Source organism: Leptosomus discolor, chromosome 5, assembly GCF_034619465.1.
Source record: "Leptosomus discolor isolate bLepDis1 chromosome 5, bLepDis1.hap2, whole genome shotgun sequence".
NCBI classification, from domain to species: domain Eukaryota; kingdom Metazoa; phylum Chordata; class Aves; order Leptosomiformes; family Leptosomidae; genus Leptosomus; species Leptosomus discolor.
This window is the reverse complement of record NC_141395.1, coordinates 12109221-12124657: the sequence shown is the minus strand read 5'-3', so window position 1 is coordinate 12124657 and position 15437 is coordinate 12109221. Positions and strand designations below refer to the sequence as shown.

The following is a 15437-nucleotide window of genomic DNA, read 5'->3' as shown; positions in this document are numbered from 1 at the left end:
CCAAGGACAGAGCTTAATGGACACTTTAAGATGGAAAGGAATCAGCAGTGCAACCCCTGGGATCAGTGCTGGGACTGGTGTTACTCAGCATGTTCATCAATGACAAAACTGATTGGGGAAAAAAGTTGGCAGGTAGGCTTTAGTGTAGATAAATTTCAAGGAATTGATCTAGGCAATACCAGCTCTAACCATTCCTACTCAGAAGCTTGAGCCATCCTTGACAGTTCTCTAGAGTCATTGGCTTAGTGTTCAGCAGCAGTCAAAAAAGCCAGGAAAACACAGGACACCATCAGAAAGAGAGCATTTCTGTCACCTCACACAGACCTGAGCACTCCCAGAACCTGAGTATTGTTATCTGCTCTCCACATATCAAGAAGGACATAGTAATGTTAGAGGGGTGCAAAAAAAAGGCAACCAAATGGAAACAAAGCAGATGCTGTACACTGAGAGACTAAAAAGGCTGGCACTCCTCAGCTTGCAGAGAAGGCAGCTGTGGGCGGATATGACCATTCTGCTGTATGCAGAACTGTTATTTGCCAAATCCTACAACACTAGAATAAGAAGATACTGAAACTAGCAATAAACCCATTTAAATAGAAAATATTTGTTTACCCAGCAGGTTACAAGCTCTGAAACGTGCTGTCAGATGAGGCTGTGAAGACAAATGATGTCCATGGGTTCAAAAAGGGATTAAACAAACTCCGGGATGACAGGTCCATAAATGTACACTTAAAGAACTAAACAGGTACATATCCTCGAATATTCTTAACACAAGAGCTGTGGAAACTGGAGAGGTAGGGAGAGAAGTGGATCTCAAAAAATAGCTGTTGAAGAATCTTCTGTTAACTTGTCGGACACAATGCTGGGCTAACTGGAACACTGAGGCAGTTTTAATGTTATACATTTTTTAGGTAGACCCAGCATTCCCACGCATCGCACCACTTCCTGAGGATCAGCAATGACCAAGATTCATCAGGGCCTCAGAAAAGGACCTCCTGCCACTGTGACAACCAGACTAGAATTCATTGCATGGTTTAATATAGGAATATTGTCTTAGAGATCTGCTTTCTGCCAACATGCTGACCACTGTCTCTTAGTATCTGATTACAATTATCCATAAACAATGCAATAAAAGAAAATATACACATGGCTGGTATTCTTCCTCCTGTGCAGTATCTGGATTAATTTTGTTATTTTATCTGTACTCTAACTCCAGCAAAGGAGCAAGTTGGTAGAAAGCAAACATATTCATTACCTCTCATGGCAGAGGTGGGAGTGGGTAGGGATAGGAATGGGATAGGAACAAATATGAACAGCAAAGAATAGGAAATAAGACAATTTAGACCAGTTACAGGTGCCAGAGCTTTCCTTTTTAACAGTCTTCCTGCTGAAAGCACCTTTTACTTTTACAGAGTACAGATATCCATAAGTAACTATTTTACTAACCTAAGTAAACCAAGATTTTAATTTAATTTTTAATTCAAAATTTCATTTTGACGTGTTTTTAAAATGAACACAGTCTTTGAAGACAGTAAGTTATTTATATCTCAAAAAAATTTAATCAGGAAAGCTGTATTTCCTGTCTTGTAAGTGAAATGTAAGCTTGGACAGAAAAGAACCTCACAAGAAGTGCAATTACTGCGAGTTTGTCTTCAAGACAATAAATCCATTGTTTTGAGGTTCACTTTAGTTCATTATCTTGTAACTCTTACCTTTTTAAAAGAAAAATATTTTTGTTTGGTTCTTTGGGAAAAAATTGCTATGCTACACAGATCAACAATTAACAAGGTTTGTTTGACAAAGTTAACGCTTATGCCTGCTCTTCACAGTCTGTCTCAAAACCTCATGCTTATAATAAAAGCAGCTAGAAAGGAACTAGCATTGGAATGCTTATAGTGAATTCTGTTCCCCACAGAACAACAACAGGCACGAACAGAACGTGAAGCACCATATAGTTTTCTCCTCCTTAATTTGGTGAGCAGTAGGCTATGTTACTACAGCTGACTACACCAATATCAATAACCACACATTGCTAATGTAATATATGAGTATGTGTCACACATACAGGATCCTGCACAGTGCTCATGCACTGATGAACAATCACAGCAAACTCAGAGCAGGTTACCTGAGTTGTCAAGCAAAGTACAACATAATAAAACCCCAAACAATGTAGTGTCAAGTAGTAAAACGTGTTTACACATTTATGTTTACTTTTACCATCCCAAACAAAGCAAAAATGATAAAGTGGTAAAGAGTTTGTAGCTAGAGGAAACTACATTGAAATCTAAGGTCAAGATCATGCAAACATGATCTGAAAACAGAATAAGGTCCACACTACTTTATCCGGAAAATTATTTGAACATTTCTGACTTTCTGTCCTTGCTGTCAAGATGCCATGCAAGTCATTAACTTTTGCAACCTCATTACATCCACAGCTATAGCTTGGAAATACCTTGGAAAAGGAATATAACTGTGAGTTTCACATCAGATAAGAACTATACGAATTGAACGAGAACTAAATACTTTATTAGTCACCCGAGATGAACTAGATAACGGCACAATTTCAGGTAAAATGAAGGAGCAATACTTCTGTTTAGAAGCATTTGAAGAAAACCCATACAAAAAAAAAGCCTTTTAAACATCCCCACTGACTTTTACTCCTCATGAGATGTGCTCAACTGATCAGTAAGTAGCCCAGTACCTACGTTCAGATTGACTTAAACATGTAACTTGAGCAAAATTCCCCATCAGTTGCAATAAAGCTTTGGTCCCACAGGTCAGGGCTGAGGCAAAATGGAGCGAGTATGTTTGAGCCTGCCTGGTAGGTGCTCAGGCCAGCCCTGTCTGCAGGACATGGCAAAGCTCCTGCCTCCTCATCCGCCCCTCAGCGCGAGGCGATTCCCCCACGGATACTCACCGCCATCCCACCGCCACACCTTTATTCACACCCCTCGTATAACGACATCGTAACTGGCGTAAGACACAGCGGGGCGGCCTGTCAGGAGGCCCTGAGCCGCCCCAACCTGGTCCCAGCCGGTTCCCGCCGGCTCTGGCACCAGGGGGGAAACTACCACACACCAGAGCCCCACCATTGCGCCAAAATGTCCGTCAGCCAGAGAAGGGCCTGGATGCAAGGTGTGAGGGAAAGAAAATGGCGGCTGCTGAGGGCTGGAGACGCTCTGTGGGGTCCTCCGTGGCAAAGGGAGCAGGGACACCCCGAGGGACGGCCTGCCGCAGTGCTGCTGCGATTCCGTAGCCTGCAGTGAGCGTACAATGAGTGAAGACTATGAGGGAAAGGGCCAAATAAGTATTTAGGTAAGCAACTGCATAATTGTTTGTGGTGGTCTTGTTCCTCAGCATCTGAATCAGTGATCAGAAGTCTGTATTGATTGCCGAGAAAATAACAGCATTTTTTTATTCTCTGACACAAGCCTGCTTTGCCAGCAGTGCAGAGGTAGCTTGCCACAAACTGCTGCAAGAGTACTCGTGCTGTTAAGGCACATCCCTGAGCGGGGCTGAAGGAGACGCAGAACGCAAGCTCGGCGCCTCTCCTGGGAATGCTGAAGTTCAGACTTCAAAACCCAGCAGCCTCTTCTATTCAAACGTGTTCGCTCACAAGCACGGACATTTTCACAGCAGCATGAAAAACTGCTGTGCTGCAGAGGAACAGGAAAATGAGTAGGAAGAAGAAAGGCAAATGAAGAAGAAAATACAAACCTTCTTTCACCACTCCCCTGTCTGTGAGAAAGACGCACGCAGACATGCATAGACATACAAGCCAGGATCTCTTCCTAAAAAACCCTGCACAATACGTGCTCAGATATTTGCTTGCCTCTTACCAAAACGAGTTCAGTCAGCCTAAATACCTCCAGCTGGTTTCAAGTTACAGCTAGGGGAAGTAGTACCATAAAATTCCTCACAGCCACCCAAACTATTACTCTCCTATTTTCTTCCATATGGGTCATCATACCCCCTCTGGAAAGCTTAGAGGTATGATACAACTGCAGGCATCTTCAGAGAGAGCCTGACAATGGTGTATTATGAGGCTCGTTGTAACATCCTTTCAATATTCTTAAGGTCCAGTGATTTAGAGAAGAGGGTCTTTTGTGTCTCCTGTCAGTTCCAGGAAGCTCCTGTCACTGGCATGGAGATTGCATATGGAAAAGAGCTGCTAAATAGACCAGTTAAAAGAATATAGGCCCAGTTTTGCTCCCACATCACTGAAAACCATGAATGCTGCAACTCTGTTGAGGTCAGAGGAATTGCACTGCTCTGATGTTGGGGGTGAGACACCCGTACACCAGCTGTTACATTTCAAAGACAAGTCTCCCTCTGCAAGGGTCTCACAGGCTCTGCCCGAGCTACACCCCCTGCAGCCACCACAGCCAGAATGTCAGCGCTTAAACAGCAGCAGCATGTGCATAGGCAGATCCCGCCAATCTAAGCCACAGCAGCACTGGAGTAAATTTACACTGCACAAAACAGAAAAGGTTTCTCACCTTCAAAACTAGGCTGGACTTGAACTAGTGACGTGGAGAGCTAGTAACACTTTCAGACATGAAGCATTGACTTAATACCTTCCTCTTCTTCCAAAGAAAAGGAAAACTTAGAATCATAAAAGATCTAAGGTAAATAACCTGAGTAAAGCAGGCAATTTTAAACAAATTTCTCTTTCCTCTGCATTTTAAACACAGCCTGCTTATCGCTTCTGGTTTGTAACTTCTCTTTTGATATAATCAACAGTGTAAGACCATACAAACAGTGGTTCCCTGACCTAAGCTTTGTGAGTGATTTTTACAGAACACTTTTTCTTTACCCAGTCAATCCTTGCTCAGAAGAGACTGTCAGTGATTTTTTTAATTATTTTTTTTTAAATGACACCAATTCCAAATACATAACTTGAAAATAAATATGTGAATGAAAAAAGCCTTTACTTTAGTATTTAACAAACTGCTTGCTTCATAAGGAATTAATGGAATGATATATTTATTCTGTTAAGAGACAAGCAACTTCGTAAGAGTTAACACTGCAGAAAACATGATTACACAACTACATACATTTTATAATGGGGTATTAAAGCAGGCATGCTTGTTATTCACACTGCATGTTTACACAGTAAATGAAATTGTGACTGTCACTTAGTAGATACAGAAAATCCCACATCCCTTTCTCACCTTGTTTATCTGTTGTTTTGCACCATGAGTATTCACTAGTTTATAGCACTTAAGAAAACAACATCACCTCGAAATCAAATGCAACAATATCCTGATCAGAACTAAGAGCTGGTAGCTGTAGTTCCTTTGACTCATGCTGCCTGCAAAACACAATGCTTACAGGCCTTAGAAGCAAACAGGAAACTTGCAATACTTCCAGACAGATAAGAGCAGCTAACTCAGAAAACAAGGATCCTTTCATACTTGGAACATCTCAGAGAGTGTCTATGCCAGACCAAGTACCAGTTTGTCTCTCCAGCTGCTCAAATCCTGATCCTCTCTGTAAGAGTATTTGCAACTCAGTCCTTGGACTCCCCATTACCCACTCATCCCTTAATATTTTGCTGAGGTTAACAATCAGGACAGTGATTTTTGCTACTTAGCAGCATTCCCCACTGAAAGCTGGATTACACTGCTTTAGACAGTATATAAAAGGTCTTGGGATGAAATTACAGGCTCGGCAGTCAGATTATCCTTCAGTACACAGTTCGGGTACCATTTTGGACACATCTTTCTGTTCAGATATCATCCTGCTGCTCTGCAAATACCCCAGATCACAAGACAGCTGAAGAATCACAGAAGCAGCAGTAAAAAAGCAACACAGAGCAATGGTCTTAACCTTCCGTGCAACAATTAGAAGTAAACTGCAGTGGGCAGGGAAAACAGCACATGCCATCACTCACTTTCCTCAGCCAGGAGGTCTGCAACTTCAGACAACCTGTGGACCCTCAGCAATTTATCACATTTCACAAGAAAAAACGTGACTGGCAACTAGAGCATCTCTTCCTTCTCCCACAGGTTATATCTACTTTCAAATGGAATATATGTTCTGATTTAATTCTTTCTTTATGAAAAAAATCACCTTGGTTACAATTCTGTATCCTATGGCACATCAGCTGCATCACAAGCCCTAAAAATGCCTTTGGCACGAAGAATCCTGTGCATATAACACAGCACTTCAGTCTGAATAATTAATATGCCCTCAGCTGGCCACGTTTTTGGCAAGTGAGTGAATTTAATCCAACTACAGCCAAGGTGATGAGGCCAAGCTGACTCTTACTGAAGAATCACCAGCAAGACTGTCCTCAAAACATAAGACACTGCAGCTTGCTAGACTTATTTACAGAGCTGACATCGTGTAGTGAAGTTTAGCAATGCTCAGACTTGTTATAACAACGGTGAGTGCCAAGCAACTGCTTTGCGCCAGCAAGCAGAAGAGGAAAGAGATTCGGCATGAACACACTTTGTAAAGCACACTGTAATCCTAAGCACTTAATTGCTTTTGGCAAGAGCTGCATCCCATTGCTCTCTCACAAGTCTTTTTATCTGCAACTTGATGCTCACAGCCACAGCAATGAATGGAGTGGGGGAGGAGAAGAAACTGGGGGAACCAGTGAAAGAACTACAGCTACCAGTCTGTGTTTGCTGAACTATCAAAGCAAAATATATAAGATATTGGCATGTGCAAGGCCTGATCTGCACATCTGATGGCTCTGGAGAGCTCCCACAGAAGCAAATGAAGACTGCCTTGCCTTCAGGCTCTTTATTCGCCTACAGAGGCAGGGAAATCTGTTGTAGAGCTACACACCTGTATTTATACTTTAGTATTTATGTAGGAGTGGCCTCACTTCCAGACATTCTGAATGAACCTGTATAGCTCAGTGTAAATTTGAAGGTATGGCCAGAGTTTGTTTCTTTTCCCATCTCTGCTTACAATGCAGCATTCACAAATATTTTACAATATGTTAACCCCAACTCATTGTTCCCACATAAATGGAAGACTCAAAGGTAAATAATGCACCAAGCCTCTTTAATTAAATAAGGAGTTTGGGGGAGGAGTTTCTGCAGACCCTTTTAAATCTTAAAGCCTGCCAACTGGATGAACAAAAGGTAGATTAGGCTCACATGATAAATCCCAGTAAACCTGAAAAGCCTTTGTTAATAAGTCACTAAGGGATTTTTTTTTTCCCCCTAGAATTTTTGATCACTAGAAGTGAGACTTAAGATTACTTGAGCGGGTTTGGTTTTTCAGCAGCATTAAATCGGTATCTGCCTCATGGAGCTCTAATCTGCTCATTTCTATAGAGCTCAACTCTCCTTTCATTCCTACTAAAGGAGGACAAGTTATTTCTAGCTTTTATACAGGGAGCAGCTGCTGAAACTTCAGAGGCAAAAAGAGTTTATGAAAATAGTCAAGATTCCCAGGAAAATTAAACTGGAATTGTATATCAGCGTTAACAGTAACAGGACTAACAGAGGAACAAATGGATTTTCATTTCATTTTGGTATTTCTTTCATGTAGCAGGTTGCAAATGATCCTTTTAAGTTTCCATTCATAAGTACGTGTTCAGTAGCTTGTTCACAGAGCCAAATGACACGGTAGTCTGGCAATTAGTATACTCTTCCTTTTGTAGAAAGGCTTAATGAAGACATTATTAGAGACAGACCTTGCTGTAGCACATTCAACAGACCCTTTACAATTGCTCGGGAAAGACCCAGATTTTAGCAAAACCCATACTGTAATCACAGACAACTTAGATACCATTTAAAGCTGTGACAAATTTAAAAAGACCTCAGAGTCCATCCTACCTGGATCCATCTGGCTTCACTAATGAATCCTTTTCCACACTACAGATAATCATATCTTCCCTGCATTCAGTGCTGTAATCCAAACAGCATATGTAATCCTAACATGCAGCACAGAAGCGTTTCCATCAGTACAAGGCTTGCTAAGATCCTGTCTGGAACAGTGGATGCCACTGTTGACATTTAAGCTCAGAAAAAGTTTTTTTTACAAGTCTTCTGCAAGAGGTGTAGCAACGTGTTTCTACAGCAACAAGAGAAAGGACATCCTACCTTCCAATGGGAGGTTAAAAATGAATAATTTAGTGCCAAAGTGGCTAGAGTGTATTAACCAGCCAAAGGAAAAAAAGAAAATTACCTGTTACCTCTTAACTTGTACTTGTGGAATAAAGTTTGGAAAAGCTCTAAACGCAGCAAAAGCAAACAACTGCAGCATGTTTTAGTATGAATTTGACAAGTTTACGAAGGAGATGAGTCTTTCTGCAAAAACAGGATGAAGCAGTCCAGGTTCCCTTCCAGCCCATGCTCAGGCCTGAACCCAAATTACCTAGAAGAGTCCAACAACCACAGACTGTGGCTCATAGTTCTCCAGAGTCTAACCAAAAACTTCAGCCATCTCCCTACATGGCACTCAAACAGAGCTTCTGAGCACACTTTCCGGATTTAGACATCCACAACTATAAGGCGCAGCATTTGGAGCAGTTCCGGACTCTACTTACATCTGCATTTTGTTTTAGGAGGGCTCTGAAAGTAATTTGTAGCTGTCGGTTTATAGTCTTTCTAATACAGTGTATTTGGCCTGCGTAAGGATATTGCTATGGATTTTGATTGACTGTAAAAATAGGATCATCGCCCAGAGGAAGTCCTAATGATCTCAAAGGAGGAGCCGGGGAGAACACAAACCAGACCAAAAACCATGGTGAAAAATCATGCATCTCTTACTTAGCCAATGACAATATGTAATCACTGCTTGCTTCAGACTTTATAAATTCCCTTTCAGCATTATACAAGCAAACCAACAGAACTTCACAGATTTATTTCCTTCATCCTCCTTTGCACCATGCAGCAAGGCAACTAAAGCTATGGAGAGATGCTTGCAACAGCAAAGTATCAGATTTCTGACTTTCTTTGCAGCAGATCTTTCAAGATTTCCCTACAAGGGCAATAAAAATTGGGTCAGTGATATTAACTAGTGTCAGCCTCTCACGTATATATAAAACCCAAGCTGTGATGTATATTAAACCAGGCATTTTCCTTCTTTCTGCCCGTGTCTCTCTAAAAAGGTTAAACACCATTAACCTAGCGCACACCAGCACAGGGCATGCTGCCTGTCCTTCTAGTGGCTGGTCCTCTGGTGGCAAACTGCTACAACCAACAAAGTCCCTCCAGTTACTATTGGAGTTAAAACACTTATCCTGTAGGGTTAGGGTTCAAAATGCTGAGGATGAGCAAAAGATAGGTGTGTATGGAAATGTGTTACAGCGAGTGCTGTTAGAAACTGCAGCGCACGTAGCGATGAGCTACAGAAGAATAGTATCATTTGAGGAAACAGAAAATGCTGTGGATACATGCCAGATGAAAGTTAGCTATTCATGACATGTGACAGTTATTAGTAAATATAATTCTGGTTTAAAAACAGAAGGCTCATAAAAATGCATTCTTAGAGCCTAGTTCCAGGAACATCTCAGCAAATACATACGAAGTTGCACAGGAAGACACACACCGCATTTGGCAAATAATAATGCAAGTCATTAGGAAAAAAATAAAGACGCGTGCAGGAAGTAGGAGGAGGGAGATCATCGTTCTATTTGGGATTTAAAATGTGAGAGGAATTACTCCTTCCCCTACATCTTCACTGACAGAAATAGCATTTCCAGCACTCCACTAAGAAAGAGGTGGCATTGCTTTGGAAAGTCTTAGCGGGGAAAACACCTTCTGTCAGGTAACTCCATGCTCGCCCTCCATAGGGTTCAATGCTTGGAAACCCTCAGAAGTAGGGTGGGTGGAACCAGGTATTTGCACTTATCCTCTCAGCCATTCCCTTTGTAGAGAGCGTGATCTAGGCTTCAAAACAGTTTGGTTCTGTTCCTAACTTTGGAAGAAGTATTCCTATGGATTTACTCTGCAGAAGACAAGGCTGGGGCTAAAAAGTATCTTTAAACTGTAAGAGAAAGGAAGGATTCTCTGTCCTTTCACCTCTGGTCTCCAGCCCCTGCAAGTCTGCCATGCCACTCCCTTCCAGTCTGAGCGCAGGGAGCAGTGCCAGGCCAGAGTCCAGATGTGCACATACAGCAAAGAGGATTAAATGGCAAAGAATCCCAAAAAGCATATTGCTCCATAGCGTGAAGGCAGCATGCAGAGAAGTGATTTCACCTCCTCCCCCTCCCCCCCCCCCAAGTTAATGATTTTAAGCATTCATCTCCTTCCCCCATCCTTAGGCAGTATGTTTAAGTGGTGTCACCAGGATTTATCCCTCTCCGAGACCCTAAGTGTGCTGTACAACACGGTACAAATACTTTGAGAACAGCAAAAGTTGAAGAAATAGAACCAAACTCCACAAATATATATTGTCTGAAACATGAAAGATGTGGACATCCACAGCAGCAGCAAAGGAACATTTCTACACGTGGCTCCACATACGCACCCTTACATTTGAAAGGCTCATGAAAGGCTTTGAAAGAAGCCCAAGGGAGAGCCAAAGAGATGATCATTACAGCCTAGCCTATAAATGCTTGTTCTTAACAATCCCTTGCTACCTGCCAACGGAGAACAATAAAACGGTAACAAGTCACACATAAAAGATGACAAGTACTTACTACCCGGTTTGCCTGCCCTCGGATTAACGCGCTCGGGGAGGGAAGCCGTAGGTGAGCACCTCTCCCTGCAGGAGCCCAGCTGACGCTCCTGCGGGGGAAGAGACAGTAGCCGGGCTGAGCCACCCGCAGGAGACCCGCGGCTCCGGTGCTCCAAGCCCGGCATGTGCCCGCAGCCCGCGCCGCTGGGCTGGCCCGCTGCAGCGCGGCTACCTCGTCCCTCCGGAGAAGCAGGTTCCCCTCCTCCTTCTCCGCCTACTCCGCCTCCCCCTCCGGAGGATGCCCCGGTACCCCCCACCCGTGCCCGCCCCCGGGCTTCCCTCCGCATCCCGGCGCGCAGCCGGCAGGCAGGCAGAGCCCCGCGGGTCCGGGGAGCGCCGCCGGAGCCGCCCCGCCGCCGAGCTCCCCCAGCCCCGGCCCGGCCCGGCCCGGCGCCTCCCGCCGCAGCCCACCTGCCGCCCGGCCCGGCGCCGCTGCCCCGCGCACCCCGCGAGCGGGGGAAGGACGGAGCCCGGGGGGAAGCGGTGCCCGGCGGCGATACTCACTGCGGTCGGCGCGGCTCCCTTTAACTCCTTCCCTGCCCCGCCAGCGCGGGCTGGCGGCCGCCTCGGAGCCTTATTAGGCAGCGGCCGCGGGGCCGGGGGGAGCCCCGGGCCCGGCACAGCGAGCGGCGGTAGCGGGGAGGAGCCCCACCCCCCCCCCCCCCCCCACCCCCCCCCCCACCCCGGCCCGTGTGGAGCGCGGCTCGCACAGGTGTGGCGGCTGGCTGATGGGGGGGGGGGGTATAGGGGTGCGTGTGGGTGCTATATGGGATGTGTGCGGAAGAGTATACAGGGATGGGGCGGCTGTGTCAGATGCATATGGGGGGTACAGGCAGTGTGGGTATGGGGACTGTGTGGGGTGCCCTTATGGGGAAGCATAGAGGGGTGCGCTTATGGGCTTGCATGGGGCGTGCGTGAAATAGGTGTGGGATATGTATATGTTTTCTGGGGTGAGCGTATGGCTTGCACATAGGGGAAGCGCGTAGAGGATGTACGTGAAGGTCCGTATGGGACTTGGATGGGATGCCTAAGGGCTGTGTTTACAGGGGTGTGCATGTGAGCATGTATGGAGAGCGTATGGGTCTGTATGGAGCTGCAGCCCTGCCACCCGCCACCCTGATCCCAGCACCGGGGTGCTCTTAGGCACAGGGGGAACTGGGGGCTGCCCTCTGCCTCCCCCACCCCCCACCCCAGCTCCCGGCCAGGGCTGGTGCACCAGCACATCTGCCGAGGGACGTCCAAGTCTGGGGCAGGGGATTTAGTTTAATAAACCGTTTACAGTTAATTGTGTTAAGTGCTAAAGTAGTGTAGAAGGAAGAGCAAATGAGAGATGGGGACAAACTGAATCCTCTTCAATACTAAGACCTTAGAACTGCTGTTTTAGAATGTGGAACTAGAGATGCTGAAAGGGAGGGGTAGGGAAATCCAGGTCCATTGCAAACTTAAAGCCTTTCTAAACTAGGACTTTTTAAAGTTTTTATTTATACATTTTAAAAAACCCAAACAACTGACTTTTTATCTGAAATGGATTTATAGCCAGATCATAAACACACATGGGGATAGACACACCAAAAGCCCAGGTTGGCTAAAGCTTTTCCTTTCTGTCATCTTGCATTCTTCTGTGCTGTGATCGAATTACTGCTGGGTATCTTAAAATGTGGTTCTGGACTGCTACAGAAAAGGGAAAGCACAAGCTGCAAAGAACGTCCCTCCTCACCAGGCTCTAAAATACCTCTAGGGGTGATGGAGCAAACCACAGTCCAGGCTCTAGCTCTTTCTCTCCCCTCACTCTGTTTTCACTCAACAGCAGTCAACTCAGAAAAACGTGGCCAGGATAAGTGAGTCACAGCAAAGTTGTACTTTGCTGCAGCAATGTCGGGAGTTTTATATTTGCAGAGACCTCAATGTTTTTTGTTTTGATTCCGAGGTGAATTTCTCAGCCATTGCTAGAGGATATGTCCTGCAACCTGAGTAGGCTGTACAAGGAGGCAGTACGAGATGCTGCCTTTTCCTGGTACATCGTTTGTCTTACTGAGCACAAGCCTCTGCAAAGACTGAGAGCAGATACCAGTATGAGTCCACGAAAAGTTGTAGCCATCCCTTTTGACTCTTCCTCTTCCAGGTGCAGTATGAAGTGAGTGAACTAGGAGGAGCTGGTGCAGCCTCTTCAAGAGGAAGTTGTCTGCTGGCAGTGATACTTTTCTTATTCTTAGTTCTCTTAGATTGACTATCTGTTAGGAGCACAAGGTGCTTTTCCCATTTTAAAGGCTCTGCGACTTTGAAAAAAAGATAAATAGACTTTTTTTTTTTTTTTTTTTTTTTTTTTTTTTAACCTGAATCACTGAAATGAGAGTCCTAAAGAAAAGTGACTTTATTTTCAGAGGTTCTGAATACCTCAGTTCTCACTGGCGCTGCTGAACTTCCCTCTTCAGATTTTCTTTTCTGTGATGTCACAACGGATTTTCAAGGAAATTTTAAGAATATCTGTAAAGTAAAGTAAACCTATGAGGTGGTACAAAAAAATTTCAAAGACAACTGTTAGCCAGTTTACTTCACAGGTGATCTGGTGCCAGGTAACACCGTTCATAGCATTAGCATTCAACTGTACATACATGCTATGCTAACTACATGCAGCCAGGCTGTTACTTCTCAGTAGGCTTTTTCCTTCTCAGTGCATGGTGATGGCGTATTCTGTACTGTACAGACATGTTTGCCTTTAGTCCATAACAAATGCTGAAGTACATGACTGTCAGTCTGTAGCTGATCTCAAGCGGCAGTGCGTGTGCACAGAATCCGATAGCTACATACCCATTGGCACATGAGCTGTTAAAAGAAAGATTCTTATATGAACATTTTCTTTCTGCAGATAAAAGTTTATTTTGCATTAGAATACAGAAAGAACATGAAACCCTAAGATAGCCATGCAGAGCCTGGCACAAGCTTGCTTTGACCTTCTCCATGCCACAGCTGACCAAAGTCTGTACAGGCAACACCTTTTGGGAAGGAGTTTGCTTCTCAACATTTTTAAGTGTTGAGAAGCTGCTGCTTCTCAACCATGGAGACGCTGCTTTGCATCATGCTTATGCTTTTCTTTGCTGATTTCTAGCCTGCAATTCATGAAACTCCTTTCTTGTGAATGTTCTCATGTCTTACCATTTGGGAATTGCTGCTCTAGACAATCTTGTAATAGCATCACCGTCTCTGCTTTCAATTTAAAATGATTGCTCAGGCCTTAAACACTCACAAAGAACAAGGCCCAGTGTTGCCAGTGAACCCACATCTGCCTTCAGCTGAGAGGGAGGAGTAGGAGACACTTGAATCGGGATGAAAGCCACTGAGCTCCATAAGGAGAGCAGACGGTGCCCCTGCTGGGTTTCAAGGGATTTACTCATTCTCAGCAGAGCTTGCATATTTCTCTCTCATGTTTCCTGGTTTTTTTTTGATTGCACAAGTCAGATCAGAAGGGGAAAGAAAAAAAAAAGTGAGGGATCTCCCATCTCCTACTAGAAGCCAATATGACATAACACTTTGTGTCCAGTCACAGTTTCTCCTCAGAGTCCTTGCTAGGAACATTTATCTTCTATTTGGGCCTTGGTCCTAAGAGCCCTCTGGGATGTTGGAAGTCAGTAGTGTCACTTCTTTAGATGCTGATCCTAAATCAGATCAAGCTCAAGATAATGACTATTCAGATATAACATTTGATGATGATGCTGACTAGAATAATCTTGTGCATTCTTAACTGGCTGCTTGAGCGGTTTTTTTAATTGTAAACATCCTTCAATGCAGCTGCTCCAGGGACATGTTTAGGAAACAGTAGCTGGCTGTGTATAAAAGTTTTCAACTCATCTTGACCTACATTTAGATTTTTGTAGCTTACAAGTGGCAGACTGTAACCAGCAAAACCCTTAGAGAGCTTATATAGCTTCTGTAGGGCAAGGCACAGGAAACAAATGAAGGATGAAGTTACCCAGCTGAAATGTTTGGAAAAGTGAGTTACTGAAGCTGAACTATAGGGTTCAGATGATTATCAGGTGATTACGAGTGCAAGGAGCAGAGCTGCATAAAGGGAGTACAGATAACCTCTCCTTTTGCCTTGTACTTTCTTCCTGATTCCTTCTCTCACTTGCAGTCTTTCAGTAAAATCTTTTAGGCTTCTTGCAGGATAAAGTTCAAGAGGTGCCTAAACACAATTGCATTTTTACATGTGCTTCCTTCTCACTTAAACCTCTGCTCCAGAAATTGCTCTAAGTATAGGGCTTGTTCTCAATATGACACCTTATTAAGTGGGGAAACAGGTAGAATCAGATGCTTAGGAAGGAACTTTATTGGGAAGGAACATATTCATCTGTTTCCCAGAGCCGGTTCTTTCTTTTCTCTTTCTGGCATGTGAGTGCCTGTTTTTGCAGAATATAAACACTCATTTTAAAAAGCGATGCAGCTTCTAGCCTCTTGAGATTAGAAGATAATCTTCTAAAAGTAAGTCACTGTAATATCTTCCCAAATCTGCAGGCAGACTGAATTATCATCCTCCATCCTGCTTGTGTCTTTGCTGACCATGAACACAGAAAGCATTGAGAAGCCTGTAAGTTTCATGCTGCAAATAGAGATTGAGTACCTAAGGAGGGAGGAAGCCAAGAGGTCATACACAATGTAGTACAAACACTGACATGTAACGTTTAGGCCAGCATTAGTTCACTCAGCTCAACAGCAAGAAAAATGAATTAGCTGTGTCAGCAAAAGACCACATAGGCAGTTTATGCATATCTGGTAACATGTCCAGGTGTCTG

At 44.1% G+C, this 15437-nt stretch overlaps 1 protein-coding gene across 1 annotated transcript in view; it reads right to left on the bottom strand.

Annotated features, from left to right (window-relative positions):
* Positions 1 to 10775, bottom strand: part of MYLK (myosin light chain kinase) — a 218344-nt gene extending 207569 nt beyond the window's left edge. The window contains exon 1 of the mRNA XM_086464977.1: positions 10613 to 10775. Within this exon, the coding sequence (XP_086321103.1) occupies positions 10613 to 10775 (163 nt within the window). The remainder of the gene's footprint in view (positions 1 to 10612) is intronic.
* Positions 10776 to 15437: the final 4662 nt, after the last annotated feature.